This window comes from Dermacentor albipictus, chromosome 5, assembly GCF_038994185.2.
Source record: "Dermacentor albipictus isolate Rhodes 1998 colony chromosome 5, USDA_Dalb.pri_finalv2, whole genome shotgun sequence".
In the NCBI taxonomy this organism is placed as follows: Eukaryota; Metazoa; Arthropoda; class Arachnida; order Ixodida; family Ixodidae; genus Dermacentor; species Dermacentor albipictus.
The window spans coordinates 131,728,904-131,747,144 of NC_091825.1; the positions used below are offsets into that span (position 1 = coordinate 131,728,904).

The window sequence follows — 18,241 nt, forward strand, 5'->3', positions numbered from 1 at the left end:
GCTGACAAGAGGCGAGGAGAACGCTCAAGTGGAGAGGGATCCGCTGGGGCAGAGCCAGTGTACTGAAAATCGATAACCGGAAGAAGAGGGTGGTGCCGGCGTCTGCGATTGGTCGGATTTCCCTTACTTACCTTGTGGTGGCTGGTCGAAAATCGCGGCGGCATGCAACGGAAGCTTAAGAATGACGCTAAAACTGACCCTCAGCAAAGAAGAGTTGGCAGAATGAGGTGGTAAACGTGCCGAAAGTGCTCGAAAACGTTACATGGCCATGCAAGAAGGTTTATTATACGCAAATACACCCATGCTCTCCGGCAAGTGTGAGTAGCCAGCGTCTCAGTCATCGGCGGCAGCCATCTTTTATTCCTTTCGGAACGGGGCAGCCTGGGGCTATTCCGAAGAAAAATCAGTTTTGTTCGGCATATTATTGCATTTTTATCGCGTACACGTCACTTTGACGCGGTGAGATTGTGCGGTTTTGTGACGTCGCGTGACAGGCAGGTGAAGTGGGCGCAGCCCGAAAACTTTTTACCAATAGCCGAGGGCTAATGGCATAAAGGGGTCAAATCAGAAATAACTGTTTTTCTTTTTTCTGTCAAATCATGCATAATCAGTGTGTACACATCATATCAGATGGGGAGTTACCGCGGTTTTCTTGACGTCGCGTGACAGGCAGGTGAAGGGGGAGTGGTCCAAAAAAGTTTTTGACGAATCAGGGAGGGCTGATTGCAGAAATGGAATAGAAAAGTTGGGAATAGCTTTAGGTTATAGCACCCCAGTTATATGCATTTCGTTCTGTATAAAATCAGGAGCACTTTCAGCGGCATCCGATTTAATAGAGGAGTAGCATGTAACGACATTATCCCGCAAGTGAGTGGTAAGATAGCATATGGCGACCCTATTTTAAAGTCTTAAAGCTTTCAAATCGCAAGGAGCCCAAATAATCGCAAAACAAACACGAAAAAACTATGTCAAAAAGAATTTACTTTAAAAGCGACTTAAGTGCACCGAAAGCGGCCTCCTCGTTTATCATCATTTAGGCTTTCCCCACTTTCTCGTTCTAGGTGAGCTGCAAGTTCGCGAACGGTTCGCTACGCTGATTCAATCTGTTGAAAGCACTGCGTGCTTTAACGTTCCAAACAACAAACATGATACGCGTTCCTCGCAACATCGCCGACGCAGGAGGAGGCAGTCAGCGAGCTCTTCCCGGCAAATACCGTATAAAAAAATGAGAGCCAGGCATTCGCGCTATCCACATACCTTCCCTACCATCCTCCCTCGGGACTCCCCTGAATCCTCTGTTGAGGAAGACCGCTCCTCCGTTTAATTAGAAAGACGAGTGCCTCAAACTTGCGGGGTCGTTCAAGATGATCGCAGAAGCACGAGCTCTTGTCTCACGCCGAGTGAATAAATGTCGCGTCGTCAAACAGTTTCGACCCCACCTATATACTCGTCCGCTCCTATCTCGACATCCACTTCACCTACCCTCAAGCATCGGGTCCGGCTTCGGCGTTTCCCTTTGGCACTCGTCGTGCCGCTCGTCTTCCTTCCGCTCGCAGTCGCTTTTTTTCTCGCGTTCCTCGAAGCAGGAACTATGCGCCCCTGCACTCGCAAAGAGCGGAACGTAATTCCGCGCTGCATTTTTAACGACGCTTTCCACGAGCGCCAGAAACGCGTGCGGCACTCGTTGCCTCGTGTCCCCTCGCCCCCTGAACCCTCTCCCCCCCTCCCCCTACCCAAACTCGGTTCTCGCTTCGATTCCGGTGACGGCGAAGCACGTACGCATTTCGTCCCCTTTCAATCGCCGATGTGTTTCCTGGCCCGCCGCCTTTTTTTCTGTTTCTTCCTTCTCTAACTCCGCGCTCTCTTCGTCACCGGTGATTTCTGGGCCTCGTGTCTCCGCGCCGTTCGCCCACGTTTCCTCTTTTTGTATTTTCTTTTTTTTTCACCCCATAATACTTTTCGCTATCCGCGTGAAGGCGCAGCAACTAGCAGGCTGACAAGGAAAATTCGCAGCCGGTTCAGGGACGAAGCATCCTTGCCTGGCAGGCGGGCGCTTGATTCCTCTACTTTGTTTTGTAGAGTGAAACTTGTTCTTTCCTTGCTATTTGTGTGTTCCTGCCGAATGGCTTCTTCGTACTCGCGCAGAAACAGTGGGTTGAAACGCGGAGGTAAAAAGACGTAGATGACAGTATGCGGAACTATGCGCGGCTCACGCTCTCAGCGTGGCGCTGAATTTTTGCGCGACGTTTTCGAAGTCGCATTCATTTCGGGCTCGCAAGAATTGTAATTCTGCTTCTGCTGGTACCCATTTGTCTTGCATGTCTCTAGCTTCGTCTGTTTCGTATGCAACAAAAACCTGATGACGACTGCCCGCGCTCCATTCGCAACGTTTAGGGCCTATAGGTGGCGCGGCTGTGCGTCCAAAATGGCGGAAGTTGAGATGATCGCGACACGCTGCCAGAGAGTGTGAGTTCGGAGAAGATCGAAGTTCGTTGCGCTGCAGTTCACCTCAGATGTACGGTATTGCGTATCGGTAGGGAGGCGAAAAGAATTTGCCTTAAGTCAAGAGAAAGCCTGGGTGCATGAAGGCGCCCGAATCAAGCAATTAAATGCATTAAATTGTGAATATCGCAAACGCAGCAACCTGTCACGTCACTGGGATAAAAATCGTTGATGAGAGTTTGCCACTAAACATGAAGTGATCATGCGTACTGCTCAGTAAAAGGCGAAAAATTCTCAGCGACGATCTTTATTCTGTTTTTGCCTGCAATGTGCTCCGCAGCCTATGTACCATTTACTTCATGTCAGTACCGGTCGAGGTCAGCTTAACTGGGCATATTTTGCCGCAATCTATTACGAGACACGAAGGGAAGAGGAAAAGGACCAAGTAAAGTTTGCTCGTGTGAAAGCAACCAAGGTAGTCGAAGAATTAGTTTTGCACTTTGCGACAGAACAGGAAGAGTGACTCTGGAGGCATATCCGATTAGCGGCGATGTCCTTTTATTGCGTTCCCTTGATTACGATACAGCGGAAGACTCGGTCAAGGACTCAGCCAGCACAGAACAAAACCAGCGAGAGGTCAAGATAGTCATTTAAAAAATACTTCCCCTCTTTTACAGTGGAGCTGTATATGGCTAGGACGCCATAAAATTTTCATTTCCGCACAAAAAAATCATCATAATCATCATCATCATCATCATGAATTGCTCATATCCCCGTAAGGAAGCAAAATATGCAATGGCTCATATCCCCGTAAGGAAGAGGCTACAAGCACTCAAGGAAGTGAACAATGCTTACATCCTTTCTAATGATCCATACAACATACAGAACAGCATGTCGAAAACTGTCATCATCAATGGATCATGCCCCCGTAAGCAATGTCTCATACCCCCAGCCAGCGAAACATGCAATGGCTCATAGCTCAGGAAAGGTTCATGGCTACTCGCTTTGCGTGGGTTAGTCGCGATGACACCACCCCTGTGGTCGTTGTCGTTGATTTAAATGTGCAGGCGTCGGGACTGAAAAAGGAGTGGTTTACACGTTGCGGGCGCATCGCTTGCGATGCCACACCGAGCCGGCCCAACCGACCTCCCAGCGGCGTACGTGCATCGATTTCACATTATCAAAGTGTGCTTGCAGTTTCGAGTATGCCGATCAGTGTATATCATAGCGACCTCAAACCCATTCTGACCATTGTTACTGACAATGAGTGATGCCAGTGAAGTCTTCACCGCAAGTTTTCTTGCCAGGATGTTTACAGCTCAGCTGGTCCTCCACCTTGGCAGGGTGGAATGGTCTTGAATTTGATTCTACGTTGCCGGTCTTTGAGGAATGCGAGGAAGAGGAAGATATATGGACGGGGACGGCAAAAAGAGCGCTATCACAAAATGCCAGGCAAAAAGACGGGGATAGAGCGACTTCAGGAGATGTGAATGTCCAGGATTATAGCAAAGGCACTTTCCGGGCGCTTTTGAGACTCAGAATAATGCGGCAAGCATTTTGAACACGGACCATTCGTGATTAATAGTAGAGATGCATTTTAGGCACTCTGCGTACAGTAGCCGCGAGCGGCTTTCTTGCTTTTTGTGTCTCACTCAACCATTCAGTATTTTATCTACGGAGCACTGTAAGTTTACTCAGTTGTGCGTAGCATAACATTCCGACATTGCATTTCGCCAGATTTTACCAACTCTAGATCATATATATATTCATTAGACTCTGACATGCTACTTCGTCTGCCACCCGGATTCTCCCCTCGCGAAGCAACTTTAGTGTGCCGCCCATGGTTGGGCGTAGCATAAACTAACGCTTATTCGTTCCTCATGGGAATGGCCAACAGCGGCGTACGCAACTCTTGCGGACGGGATGAGACTATAGAACACACTCTTTGCCACTGTTCATCTTACCACTCTCGACTGTTCTCCGCATGAGTACAAGCCATGTAGACGACAAACCGTAGTCGGGTGCGAAGATCGGGACCCTGGCCGAAGGTATGCACAAGGCCACCTTGTGCATACCTTTGGTGGCCTTGTATGCACAAGGCCACCAAAGCGATAATGCGTTTTTTGAAGACAACTGGATTAGATGAGCGCTTGTGAGTGAACATTCACCATGAGGGACCTGTGCGTGAGCGAACTTTAATGTGTGAGCGTGCACACGGAGACTCCTTATCTCTCCTTCTTCCTTTTTATCTTCCTTTCCCTTTCCCCTTCCACGCGTGTAGAGCACCCAACTCGGCGAGAGTTGGGTCAAGCGCCTTTACTTTGTGTCTCTCGCACTCTCTCTTTTAAATTTTTCAGCAATTTCGTGCGCAAAGCAACACCTGTCTTTTCTGAATATTCCACAGTTCTCCTGCTTTGGAAAAGCATTGACAGGCAACTGGCCCGCACTTCTTTCTGTGTCTGAAAACGTAGCAGTCGCCCGTTCCGCTGAGGCCAATCATCGCGTTTCTGGTTCCCGAGGAAACCGCGTGGTACCACTACCGTAGCTCTAGCACAATGTGCAGCTTTTGCTAATTGCTCGATGCCCAACACGCGTTCAGATAACGCGGTCGACCCACTTTCGTCTCGATGCGTGCATGTTGTGCATTTGCGAACACATGGCGTTCCAATGCTGTGGTAATGGTTTTTACCTGTCAAGCTTCTCGCGTGTGAGCCCGGTAAATTGGTGATGGAAGAATAAATCAAAAAGTGGCAGCGTGCAAGCAGTATGTGTTAGGCTTCGCGAGCAATAGCGCAAACTTTTATACGCAAATAACGATTCCTTCGGAATTGCCCAGGCTACGTGGAGGAAGGTGTAGCTATGACACACAGCTGTGTGACTTCTTGCGGTGTCTTTGGAAGCATAATCAGGTCTCTTACCCATCACTAACCAGTACTAATCATTACTAATCAATTTATGCCCGCGAAAAATACCTAAGCATGTTGTCTAAATGAGGCAACAACAAATAGAAAACAAGTGCGCGCTTCACAGAACAGGAGAAAGAAAACAAGACAACCTTTGCATACAGGTGCGAAGTTGAAACAAGGAGACTGAACATAACAGTAATCAATACAAAGCAGAATCGTGCAGCAGGAATATTTTGCCTCGCTAGGGAAGAAAAATTCAGTGCAAATTCGTAAGATATCCGCAGGCAATGAGAATCATTGTGTTCTCTAGAAAGGGTTGCGGGTAAAGAGGGAAAATCACTCGCTGAATAGCGGAGAACGAAGTGTTGGCTCTTGGCGGAACGAAATAGACGGCCGTGCCGCACGGGAGCGTGGCAGAGTGTTCGATAAGCCGGCATTAAAATGTTAATTCGCGACAGTGCGGGGGCGCTGCCTCAGATCGCCACGATCCCGGCGCACCACCACCGAGTTATTTTCTTTCTTTCCTCGGTCGCTTTCGAAGCAACAGGGGGATGCGGGGTGCGCACTTCCTTTCGCCATCTCGCTCCCGACGCCGGTCAGGGCCGAAAGGAACGAACGCACAGTAAAAGAAGGAAAGTGACGGAGAATCGCGAGGGAGACAGGCTCTAGCGAGGAGGATATCTGCAAAGCCGCATTCCGCCCGGTAGGACGAGGATGAGACGTAGGAGGAGAGAATGAGTGAAGATCCGGAGTAGGAGGTGAGAAGGGTAAAGTGATCTCGCCACGTCTCCCCTCATCCCCGTTCTGCGCTTCTTCTTCATTTGCTCTCTCTCTCCCATTTGCTTCCCTCCTCTTTTGTTTCCGCGGAGACGAAAGAAAGTACGAGCGCCGCAAAAACGAGCCGCCGCCGTTGCCTCGCCTCTATCCGGCGAGCGGACCCTACTGCTCTACCCTCTGACGCTCCCGACCTCTGTCGGCAGCGCCCGACGTTCCGTAGCTCTTCTCTCCTCCATTTCCCCTCGCCCCCACCACCTCCTTTTCTTTCCGAGAGCCGAGACACGATTGCGCATGCGCGGAAGATTCAGAGCACGCGCGGGAGCGCGCGCTATACGAACTCTCTCATCCAAGTCTTCTCCTAGGCTCTCTCTCGCCCGCGCCTCTCTCTTCCACCAGCGTCCCCGCTATCTCTCGCTCTCTCCTTCATGAGCTCGCTCTATCTTTCCTCCGCCGATCCCAGTGAGCCTTCTCTCCCCTTTGCCCGGGCTCACGGCTGGTCCGCGCCCTCCTCCGTAGTCCTTTTTTTTTCTCTCTTTCGCGTCCACCCCTAGCGTTCCGCATCCCCGTGCGGCGCGTAGCCCCTTTCCCCGTCCCCTCCGACTGCTAGCGGCGCTTTCCGAGCGTGTCCCTCGTACACGCTTGTGCGGCGGCGGGCGGCAGAGGCTGCGGCGCCGATGCTTTGGCGCGTGCTCCCCAGCGAGAAGCGAGCGTACAGCCGAGAGGGACAGCCGCCGGCGGTGACGGGCGCCGGCACGCCACGGCGCGACTCGCCGGCTACGGAACGCTACGAGGACGACGACAACGACGCCGCCGGACACGACGTCAAGCCGGCGACCGGTTCATCTCCTCTGCTCTCTGCGCTCGGTGCGCTTTCGGCATGTTCCTCCACTGACGACGAGCAGATGAGAGCCACCTGATATACAACCCGTCCCCGACCGCAAGCCCACCCCCTCCCATCCATCGGCTCTACGTTTTTTTTTTCCACCTTTTGTTATACGTCTATACGTTCACATCCGCCGGTTCTCGCTTTACTGAATTCCTTCTTTCTTTTCTTAATTTTTTTTTGTCACTGCCTCCGAAAGTTCTGCGAACAGCCTCGGCTGCGTGCACTGATTCCACTGACCGGAAACTGTCTCCCTATCGGACGGTGCCAAGCGCTTTCATTCGCGGCGAAAGCTCGGCGTGTTTCGAGGATTCTTTTGCTGGCTCTATGAAAACTGCGAGGGATGCCGGTCGACGTCGGGTCTGTGGTGCACGATAAGGACGCGAGAAGCTGCGTCAGACGTGCAGTGCGAGTGTTCGTGAGCGCGCGCGTTTGCTGATGCCTTCCGATGCCTGAGACGTATACTTGACTGCACTCGCGGAAGACTAAGAAAAAAAATTACAGCGTGGTGTAGTTGCCAAGAACCTTAGTCCCTACGGAGTTTACACCCCTCGTATGATCCCTCCTTCGTGTAAAGCTGTGTATAGTGTCATTACAAAGAAGAGTTATAAAGAAAGCCATGCCGCAGCAAGTACTCAGACATCGTTGAAGAAATGGAAGTGTTAAACGTTGAAAATTAAATTAAGAGTGCTTATGAGTGCTTGATTAGGTCACGTCGTGCTCGAGTCATTTCGCTAGCGGGACAGTGCTCTATATCTGTGACAACGAGAACCTGGCGCACAGAATATAAAACGACAAGGCGCAAGCTCATTTGAAAAATTTGCCATTTAACTAAACAATATAAAAAAGTGTAGCTTGGCTGTGCGAAAATTGGCGGTGTGTACGGGTCGGCGAAGCCTGCACAAGAGAACACCTGTGTCTCCGCACCGGTGCGCGAGGCCACTCGGGATTCCCCGCGCCCACGGATGCCTGCTCTTCGTCCGGGGCGCGACGCCAGGAGCGTCGCAGTTGCTTCAACAACTGGCTGCCGGTCGCCCCTCTCTTTGTCGCGATGAGTGAGCCAACAGTCGCGCGCCGTGTGCCGTCGTCCATTCCCAGAAAGACTCGCGACCCGACCGCGGCGGAGGAGCGCTTCGACGCCGTTTCCAACCTCGGCTGCCCCCCCTCTCCACGTTGCACGTCCGGGACCGTCGTCTTAGGCTTCCCCCGCTGAATCCCGGCCTGCCGCGCCGACGAGGCCGCAGGAGACCATGGATCGGTGTCGCGTCTCACGCGGCTGACGTGTGTTCCCCCCGTACAAACCCCCGGCATGATCGCGTGCGTCCTTCCTCGCCGTTCTCGCCTAGTGATGCCGTTCTCCCAGCGACCCGCATCGCGGCGACGACGAACCGACAGCGGCGACTGCCGCATAACGTGGTCGTCGAACTCGTCGAGACCTCCGTTTGCGGCCACCCTGAGTAGGCTGACGCTTGTGTGGATTGCGACGTGCTCCTTGCTGCCAGAGACCGTCGCCCTACCGCCCGTCATCAGAGTCGGTGAGTGGTTTCTGCGAAACTTTCGTCGAACTTCGTTTCTTTCGTTGCCGTTTCATTTGCGAATGATTTGGGGGACGGCGGAAGAAGCTGGCCCGAAGAATCTCCCTGTAGCAATGGAATGAGCAGAAAGGGGCTTGTAAACGTTTCCGATACAAGATAACTCGGATGGAACGACGCACCCAATCGCAAATAGCTGGTACCAGGTTGTTCTACATGGCGAGGAAACAAACATCAGAACAATAATATAATCTGAAAGTTGCGAGACAGGAATAGAAATTGATGTTGGGCATAGTAGTGACAAGCTGGTTTGCATAATATATGGTATGGATGCATAGCTTAGCTCTTAAATGTGGTGGTGATAGAATGCGAGATGGATAGGTTCAAAACTGTGCTTAGTCAAAGAGTTTTTAGGTTTGTTATAATAATAGCCGATGTACGCGGCTTCGCTTATGTATTCTGAAGAGTATGGCCCAAAAAGGAAAGAGAGAGCACCCCTGCTGAAGACAAAACTTCATTGCAAGTTCTAAAAGTGCCTTCAACATCTACAAACTTTTTCAGAAACCGCTAAATTTGCTAACTACCGTCGGTGATCAGCAACAAGGAGGGAGGGAAGAGAAAAGTAGAAGGCAGGGAGGTTAACCAGAATAACGTCCGGTTGGCTACCCTACAGCGGGGGAATGGGAAAGGTGAAAACAAAGATCACAGGGAGAGAGGAGGGAAGGAAAGAAGGAAATTGCGGCGAGTTTGCTGACGCGTGTGGTCTTACAGAAATTGCATTAAAAGTCACAGATGGTCGCACAAACACGTCGTCCTTAAGCAGCAAAGTTTGAGGAAAGATTAATAGTCTGACAGCTGCTAGCTAGCGAAGATTAGGGCCGGTTGTAGCAGTACGTTGCCCTTCCTGTTCAAGCAACGAAGTGCCCCCGAGATGTGCCATGCGTGTGGTTACCGATTTGAGTTCACGTATTAGCATGGGGAAAAGAAAGACGAATCGATCTCAAAACTTTACGTCTATATTATACTGCTCTCTGTATAGTGCAAGGTGACTACCTTCAAAGGTGCCTAGCGCTAAAGTAATCTTCAAGGACGCGTGTCCGTTTCTGTATTTACTATCAACGTCGCCTAGTTTGCAACACGTACCAGGAATACGACAAAAGGATGCTGAACCAGAACCAAACAACCGAGATTCTAGATCATGTGTCCCTAATCAACCCGGTGATCTTAGTCAGTATCAGTGTACAGAGTTAGCATACTCACCAGCCTTGCTACTCCAACTGCTCTTCAAACTTGTTCATTGACTTTATGAGACGAGAAGGAATTACGACACGGCGAAGGCATTGAAGCTATGGGGAGCTGTTGCCTATGCCCACCTTTTACTTCATGTATCGCGAATTCAGCCGTCAAAGTGAATCAAACTTACGGTAACTTTCAACGTAAAAGAGCTCAATTGAAAAGCTTCATCCGAACACTACATCATCATGCTCCAATATTTCCTCTAAGTGCACGGTTGCTTAGTACGAAACTTTAGTTGAGATGCGACGAGCCTGCGTTGCGTATGAATCTGTGCACTTCTAGATCGAGATGTCGGTGATGCGAAAATAGCCTTTCTTCCCAAGAGACCTCTTTGCTCTGAGCCTCCGACCAACCATGCCCTTAAACACAAATGAAAGCGCTGGGAGGCCAATGGAATGATTGGACCACAATGTTGTGTCGCAATGCTAGCTGTCTCTTTTCACATGAGATCTTTTTTAGTTTTATTCTAAACTGAACTATGCCGCGCCTCTTGCATTAGCGAAGTGCTCTCACAGAAACTTTCCTAATTTCTGTTTTGTTCTTTTTACTTTCAACGTTGTTTTTTTCTGCTGGCTGTCTGAACGTGCTTTATGTACGGCTTATATACAGCGTTGAAGCATATCTTCTGTTGCGACTGAATACGAAATTCGCCGTATACTAAACATGGCGCATGATTATTTCTTGCGGGTCTGTATTCTATCGCTGAGAAAAGACTGTGAATATCTAGTGCGCCGCTTAGGATGGAACAGAAAAGCACGGAACCGACTTGTTCAGAGGCTCGCAGGAACCAGTTTCACTTTTGTAGAAATTCCCTTAGTTGACCTCTATCAGTTTCACTTTATCCAGCGTGTACGTCTAAAGCGAAGCACCGAACAGGTCTTTTGTCCGCGGTGATAGTTCTGAAGGGGCATTCGATAAATGAAGATAGCATTTACCGATATGGGCGGTGGTCTCGGAACTTCTTATTCATTGTGAGGCACCAATCGATGCTGACACCCTATTTAACTAAGGAAGCTCTATTGCAAACAGTTCTTGCGAACAATTACACGAGAGTTTATTCATAAAGCATATATTTGGGCCATGGTAAGCTTTCCATGTGGCGCTTACTTTCTTCGGTATGAATCGAACATGGTTCAACTGTTTTTACAACAAAGGTGCACACCTCTACCCCTAATGCCTTTGTCGTGTCTGTTGGCAAAAATACCCTCTTTCGTGAGCCGTTCCCGCGGGTTGTGCAATCGTAGGCTAAAATTGATGCGAGAAGTGTGCATATCCTTTCGAATCACACATACAGTGCATGCCAGATAGGTCGTTTCGATGAAGAAAAGCATAAAACACATCTCGCGTCAACATGATGGATGATAAGGTGGTCATCCAATGGGAAGCACAGAATGATTGATAACAGCATCCGCTTGTAACAGAGGGGCATGACGTCAATACCCATAAAAAATATAAATTAAAATACAGCTTTGTTACGGCACAGTTTGTAACACAAGACGTGAGGTCACTACATTACACACTTATCTAAAGAGGACCCGTCTAGTAAGACATTGTATTTGTGTTGTGACAGGGCTATGCAAAAGTAATATATAGTGAGGACTCCTGAAGAGCAACGTGCATACGAGGAGCAACTAAGAGAACAGAGACGACAATCTCAGCAACGCCGTCGTGCTCGTGCCACTGATGAACATAGTGTCTAGGACGCTCAGCGGAAGCGCCGAGTGCGGCAGGATGATGGTGAATGTCGTGAAAGCAAAAATCCGGTCAAGCGACGAAGGTACAATGTAATCAATCGTTTCAAGGGTGCCAATTCTAAATTTACAAAGAAATTTCTCGACGCACAAATCGGATTTAGGTGCCCCATGTGTGATCGACTGTGGTTCCTCGCTAAGTACATTCCGGTTGTCTCTGGTCAGCTCTTTGTAGGTGCACGAAGTAGCGGCTCAAGCGAAGTCGCAGGCCGTTCAAACGTCTTCGGCTAGTGATTAGGTGAAGTGCATTTCTGAATGTTGTCATGCGATAAATCTCAAGCCACGTCGCAATGGTTAATTGTTCTAGGTGTTGTTTACAGCTTCACTGTGCAACCAACTTCACAGCGTGGATTGGAGCCCAAGATTTTCAAGCGAAGCTTGTATCTGCTCACAAGTTTCGGTGGTGACATGGTCATGCAAAGAAATCCAGTTGCTCCCAGAGCGGAGCGGTTTGATGAGTTGAAAACTGCGCTGGCACCGGAACGTGAGTCATTAGGAAGGATTCCAGCTGCATAGGCGCGCGTTCACGCCACGCGCTCAACCAATCTGAGCCGTTTCACTTCCGCTAGGGACGGAAAGGGCAGGAAAGGGTGTCGCGCACGCTGCCGCCGGCTTCGTTTCCGTTCAGTTCATTCTCGGAAAAAGGATGGGACAGCCACGCTTTGTGCGTTCCCCCGAGGAACTGGCAGCCTTCGACGAGTGGCGGCGAGAGCTCGCCCGTGAAAGGGCTCGCCATCGACGCGCCGATCCAGCCGTTAGGGCTGCCCGAGCCCAGGCAATCCGACAGCAACGAGAAGGACGTCCAGAGCTGAGGGAGTGGAGGCCCGAAGCAATCCGGCACCGTTCCCTGTGGGTTACGTAACCGTGACGAAGGTCAAGCGCATGCAGTACAAGTTTCGCTCACCGCCATTTTCCTGTAGGGGAAGGGTTTGTCGTTTTTCCCCCCTGCGCTTCCATAAAAGAAAAACGACAGTTTGTATTTTATAAACGACGCCGTGGCAAGTGTGATCAATACAAACTTTCTTTTCTTTAATCTAACAGAATACTTGCAAAGGAAAAGTACGTAAAGACGCACATCCCGGGCGAGCTCCACCCTCTGTGTTTCCCCGTTGCTCTCTTTAAGTACGTCGTGACAGCTAACTACGGCACGCGGGTGATTTATCTGGCGATCGAGCATGAAGCCAGCCGATCGAACTCCCACGTCTGCAGATGCCGCGAAGAAAGTCATAGTGGACGTTTGCCAGCCCCAAACTCACGAAGGCACTGCTGACCCCATGGCAAAAGCTGCCAACCAGGAAGGCAAACACAAGGGAAACCTATCGAAGCAACCAAATTCCAGTGCAAACACCAAACACACAGTTTCCTCTGAAGAAAAACAAAACGCACATATAGTCGGGAGAAAAAAACGTAAAGGTGAGCCAATTTAGGCAGCCGATGTTATTCCACAAGTAGGGGAACACACACTCGCACCCTGATACGCAAACCCCGGGTGGGTGAGGGGGGAGGCTAACGCAGACGCACAACACAAACACGCGCGTATACATAAACGCACAAACCCACGCACTTACGCAGCACTTCTACGCCTCCCCCGCACGCACACACAAATGCGACGCACACAATAAACGCAGCGCGGCTAATTTCCGAAGGCGTGGAGAAGAATCAGCACCAGATGGGAGAGTGAAGCTGCAGCAGCAGCTGCACTGCCGATGCCCCGTCTCAAAGTACTTGCCATTCGTTCACTTCTCATCATTTTCCTTGGGCGCAGCGGGTTCCAGGATAACAGCCCACGCTGTAGCGCCGGGCAATTTGAGCGCTACGCCGGGCGTGCGGGAAAAGTGGCGTGGCCCAAACTTTGTGCTTGTGCGGGGTGGCGTTTTATTTAGCATTGAACGACTGGAACAGATAAATACGGCAAAAGAAAAACAAAAAAAGCCAAGAGAGGCCTACGTTTCGCCAAGCTCGTCAAAGCAGAATATTAACGCCACGCGCTGCTTCAACGCCGGAGCCCCTTCGCCCTCGCTCCAATGGAAGCGGTTGCTTCTTTGCGCGCATCGAGGCAATTTATTACGCTTTCACCCGCAGCTGTCACAGTCGCACCAGAGACGAAATTGAATCCGCATCGTCGACCTGGCGTGAACTGTGCTTGTTGCTGCATAGCAATGAGCATTGCCCTTTTCGTTGCCACGCGGAGGGGTCCCACAGGTGGGGCAGGTATCGCTGAATCGCCGCAACGAGTTTGATGTTCGGGGGTCACGCGTTTGGAAAATATTGCGTGCTTTTGCGATGGAGTTTGAGAATCGCTGTGCCCTTTTACTTACTGTTTTTCTTGTTCCCTCGTGAACTTAATCGCGAGCCACAGTAATGCGTAACGCGGAGCTCGCTGGCCACGTCTGGCCCTTGCGCCAATAAACTCCAATAACCATCAATAATTCATTACGAAGAGTGCCTCTTATAAATAATTAACAAATTATTGCACACGAAACTTCAAATGCACGTACGCTCCGTTAAGTAGTAACCTTGAAAGCGACACGCGCGATAACCGCGAACATGCCCTCGAGTTTATGGCGCGGAGTTTTATTTGTAAGTTAGCGCAAGGAATGACTTTCTCGGGATATTGAGCACCGGATACTCACGGAAGCCCAACTCGGGGCTAATGTTTCAGGCGACTACACGTGCTAGATAAGGACAAATACGCAAATAAGTTGTTGCAGTTCATGCACCAGATGAGGATGTATGTCTTTCTTTATATACGATGTCTTTCTTTTGTTATTTGTACTACATGTGCCTTACGACAACTCCCCCTTCCCCTCTTCAAAATAAAGTCTTTTGTGTAGCCTTCGAGAACTAGCTTACCAAAATAGCGCTAGTCGCGCACACGTCGTTAATGATATTAAGCACGGTCGGTACATCTCCCTTTACACGTTCAGCTATGAATACCCAGCCATGTTTTATTTCAGAGCCTGCTTTCCAAAGCATAAGGTCTGCTTGGGCAGTGTCTATAACCAACGTATCTGTTACGCGTTTTCTACGTGATCTTTATGGAAAACGCGGTTATTGTAACTTTTTTGGGGGGTAGTTGCCTTACTTGGTCATACCAAGAATTTTCTTTGTCTCTTCCCATCTCGACCTCCGGCGCGGGCTTCCGTTTCCGCTCGTGTGGCTTTATATAAGATCAAAGAAGAGCTCTTTCGTTTTCTATCATTTCTTGCGTTTAAACCCGCAAGGTCCATGGGCTTTACGGAGATGATTATTATCACTAACATTATTAAAAATTAGTGTTGATATAAAAGCTACAAACAGGGATAAGATGTCTCAGAAGGGCTGGCGCACGTTTCAGTAGGCAGGCACAGGGATTAATAATTAAAAAAACACATTAGTTCTACACGTGGAAATAGTGACTAGAAAGCGATAATTACTCCTCAAGTACAAACGGGTTCAAATCCTAATTATTTGATACAAAATCAGACTTGCTGTAGTTTGTTATAGCTTTTTAACAATTTCTAAGCAAGGACAAAACTTGTTAATGTTCCAGCAAATGACGCACTGGTGAAAAGAACCAGCCGGCTGGGTTATTGGATGGGTGAAATCAGCTGATGTTTTAACTATTTAGTTCAAAATATTAGCACAGCAAGTTTATAAAGGACAAGCCGCTTAAATTTAATATCAAAATGAGGTTACACGCAAAAAGAGAAAAATAAATACAACCTTATTCTGCAGGATCACAGAAGCAGTTAATTCCTGGGTAACTATAACCAACCGTTATGAACCGATTACTTGTGCGGAGTGCTTCCTTCATTGCATTATGGAGGTCAGTACAAAAACTATTGCCCGCTAAACGGGATCTAAAGCTAAATTAAAAGAAATTATGTGCATCCAAAGCACGTGTTCAAATATATGTGAAGTCAAGCTTTAGTGAATCGGTAATTTAAATGCTGTGCAACTAATCGTAGTACGTGCAATGTTGTTTGATGTCATCCTATGCAACATTTTATGTCGCGTAATGATTATGTTAATGCACCACAAAGCGCAAAACTTCATTATCACGCAATTTTTATGTTTATGCACTACACCATTCACAAGCTACGTCGAATTGCAAACGCCAGTCATGGAATGGGGGACTCACCTTACACATTCTCCCGTCCTAATATTTGTTGAATTCAATCCATCTATCCATTAAAATCAGGCGGACGGACAGTGTGATATACCTGTACGTCTACGTAGCGATTTAACGAGGGCGAAGGCAATGCATGATGCTTGTCGAGGGAAGAATGGCTATGACAGTTCAATACACCGGGAAATGCGATACATATGGATGTACATTTACGAATCCTATGCATCTTCTATTACAGTGTCACCTGGACATTCTAGAGAAATGCTCAAATATAGGCCCCCACCAGCACATCCGATGTGGCACATGTACCATGGCACGAGAATGGGGCACGTAACTTTAAAAAGAAAGAGAACATGAAAAAAAATCATTGAATATCATGCGCTATCCCATTAAGATGTCAGTGTGCTTTAGAGATACCTATTAGCCGACAATATATGCGCATGTTTGATGTCGTGGTGTATTGTATTAGTGCGCAGAAGTGAGATGAGATCACTCGCACATGTTTATTGGTCATAATTTCACGGAATGTGTGTCAGAACGCGACAAGAGTAAAATTTCGCAGAAATTTTATTAATAGGTTTGTACTTTTTTGCGCCCAGACCAAACTTAGGCTAAATATATCCAGAAAAAAAGTTATTGCGCAGTTATGTGAATGCGATTCCAATCAGATGCAAGTGCAATCGGTAAACGAGGAAATAGTAACGTGAATATATCGCTCTAGCGTGTAACACAGACAACTTTAGCCACAAACTGCTTACACAACGAGGTAGAATGGACTCTCAACTTGTTTCATAATTGCCACTCTTACCTATCCATTGAAAAACGTTGAACCTCGCCGGTTATTCTCCTGATGACATTGATCCTAATACCTACAAGACCAAGTGGAAATACTTCAATGACTATCCATTTCCAAAAAGAGGGACCCATCACATTGGCTCCCTTAAAGCAGACCATCTCCGAAGTAGAGGGAAACACAACAGCTTACCACGCGAAGGCAACACGCAAGACCTGTGCGATAAAGCCGAGTAGCTTCTGAGATGGTTACATCATCGCTGCTCTTATCTTCCCAATCCCCTTTAGTTTGTTCCTCGGCGTCTCATCGCCTGCAGCAAAAACTTACTTATGTAAGGCAATCCAGAAGTGAACTTCGCAAAAGATAACTGCTGCGACGTGTAGATACATTTTCAGAGCACTTATAAAATAGAACACGCGTAAGAGCATGAAGTAATTTAGCGACGTAAGTTCTTTAGAGAAATTGTGTGAAAAAAGAAAGTGCCGCAAGGGCAGCAACAACAAGGAGAGAGCCCGCAAGCACTTGCATCATTGCCAAATGTGGCGGAGAGATGCGAAATCTCTTGTAGAAATCATGGGACGTATTCTGAAACGTTCGCCGCGGCGAACTTTTCGCACTGGCCACGCCTCCGCCCTAGCGGCGCGCGCTGAATGGCTGCTTTGACAAAACCGGAAATTCAGGTGGCGCAAGTGAATTTCCGGTTTTGTCAAAGCAGCCATTCAGCGCGCGCAGCAACGGCGGAGGTGTGGCCAGTGCGAAAAGTTCGCCGCGGCGAACGTTTCAGAATACGTCCCCATTTTTCTCAATACTAAAACCTGCTAGCTCGCGTAAGTGAACATCCTCACGATTACCGGCACCACGCAGTAATATAGACGGCATCGCGGACACTCCCATCTTGCAATGCATTCAGCATGGCCATCTGATGTCTCAGCGATAAAAAAGCGCCCGGTATTCAACCGGGCTCTCTGCCTCCGCTCTCGCTCACCTCCTCTCTTCCTCGTGACTTTCAAACCCACTCTCTCTTGCCTAGCTGTGGGCGCCAAATTAGCTAGCGGCGTTGCGGTCAAACGGGAAAAATGAAGGTGTCGAGAACCCTTTCAGTTATCTTTCAAATTAAGAAAAATTTGCGCAATTAGTAGAGTATTTGCGCGAAAAATACCAAATGGACAGGCGTTCGGCGTCCTGTGTGTGAGTACAAACACACAGGACGGCGAGCACGAACTATCAACTGTTCATTTTTCAGAAAAACGAGAATATATATATATATATATATATATATATATATATATATATATATATATATATATATATATATATATATATATATATATATATATATATATTGTTACAAGCACGGGGAAAAGGGGTTTATTGAGGCGTGCGAGAGCAGGAACGGCAGGCTACGAACAACAGGAATGGCCGCTGCACAGTCTTCGTTCTCCTCTTCCCCTCTCTTCTTGATCCCCGCGTCCCTTTGACGCGCTTGGACGTAACATGCCTCCCCTCGCAGACAAAGCCCCCTGGGCGAGTCAACTAGCTTGTCGTGGCGTGCATGATTTCAACCGTGCGACATGTGCGACTTGTGTCCTAGCAGAACGTCTACCAGTGTTCGTGAGGCGCGCGAGAGTATAGTTAACTTCGCTGACTTTGTCGATGACAACATACGGTCCATCGTAGTTTGCCAGCAGCTTTTGACACAAACCGCGCTTCCTTGTGGGAGTCCAAAGCCAAACGAGATCACCAGGGTGAT

At 48.6% G+C, this 18,241-nt stretch overlaps 1 protein-coding gene across 2 annotated transcripts in view; it reads left to right on the plus strand.

Annotated features, from left to right (window-relative positions):
- The first annotated feature begins 6,751 nt into the window (after window positions 1-6,751).
- The window catches only part of LOC135906397 (glutamate receptor ionotropic, kainate 2-like), a 331,052-nt gene continuing 319,562 nt past the window's right edge, over window positions 6,752-18,241 (plus strand). For both annotated transcript variants that reach the window (XM_065437778.1, XM_065437779.1), the window contains exon 1: window positions 6,752-8,543. In XM_065437778.1, the coding sequence (XP_065293850.1) occupies window positions 8,318-8,543 (226 nt within the window). In that variant the 5' untranslated portion in view covers window positions 6,752-8,317. The remainder of the gene's footprint in view (window positions 8,544-18,241) is intronic.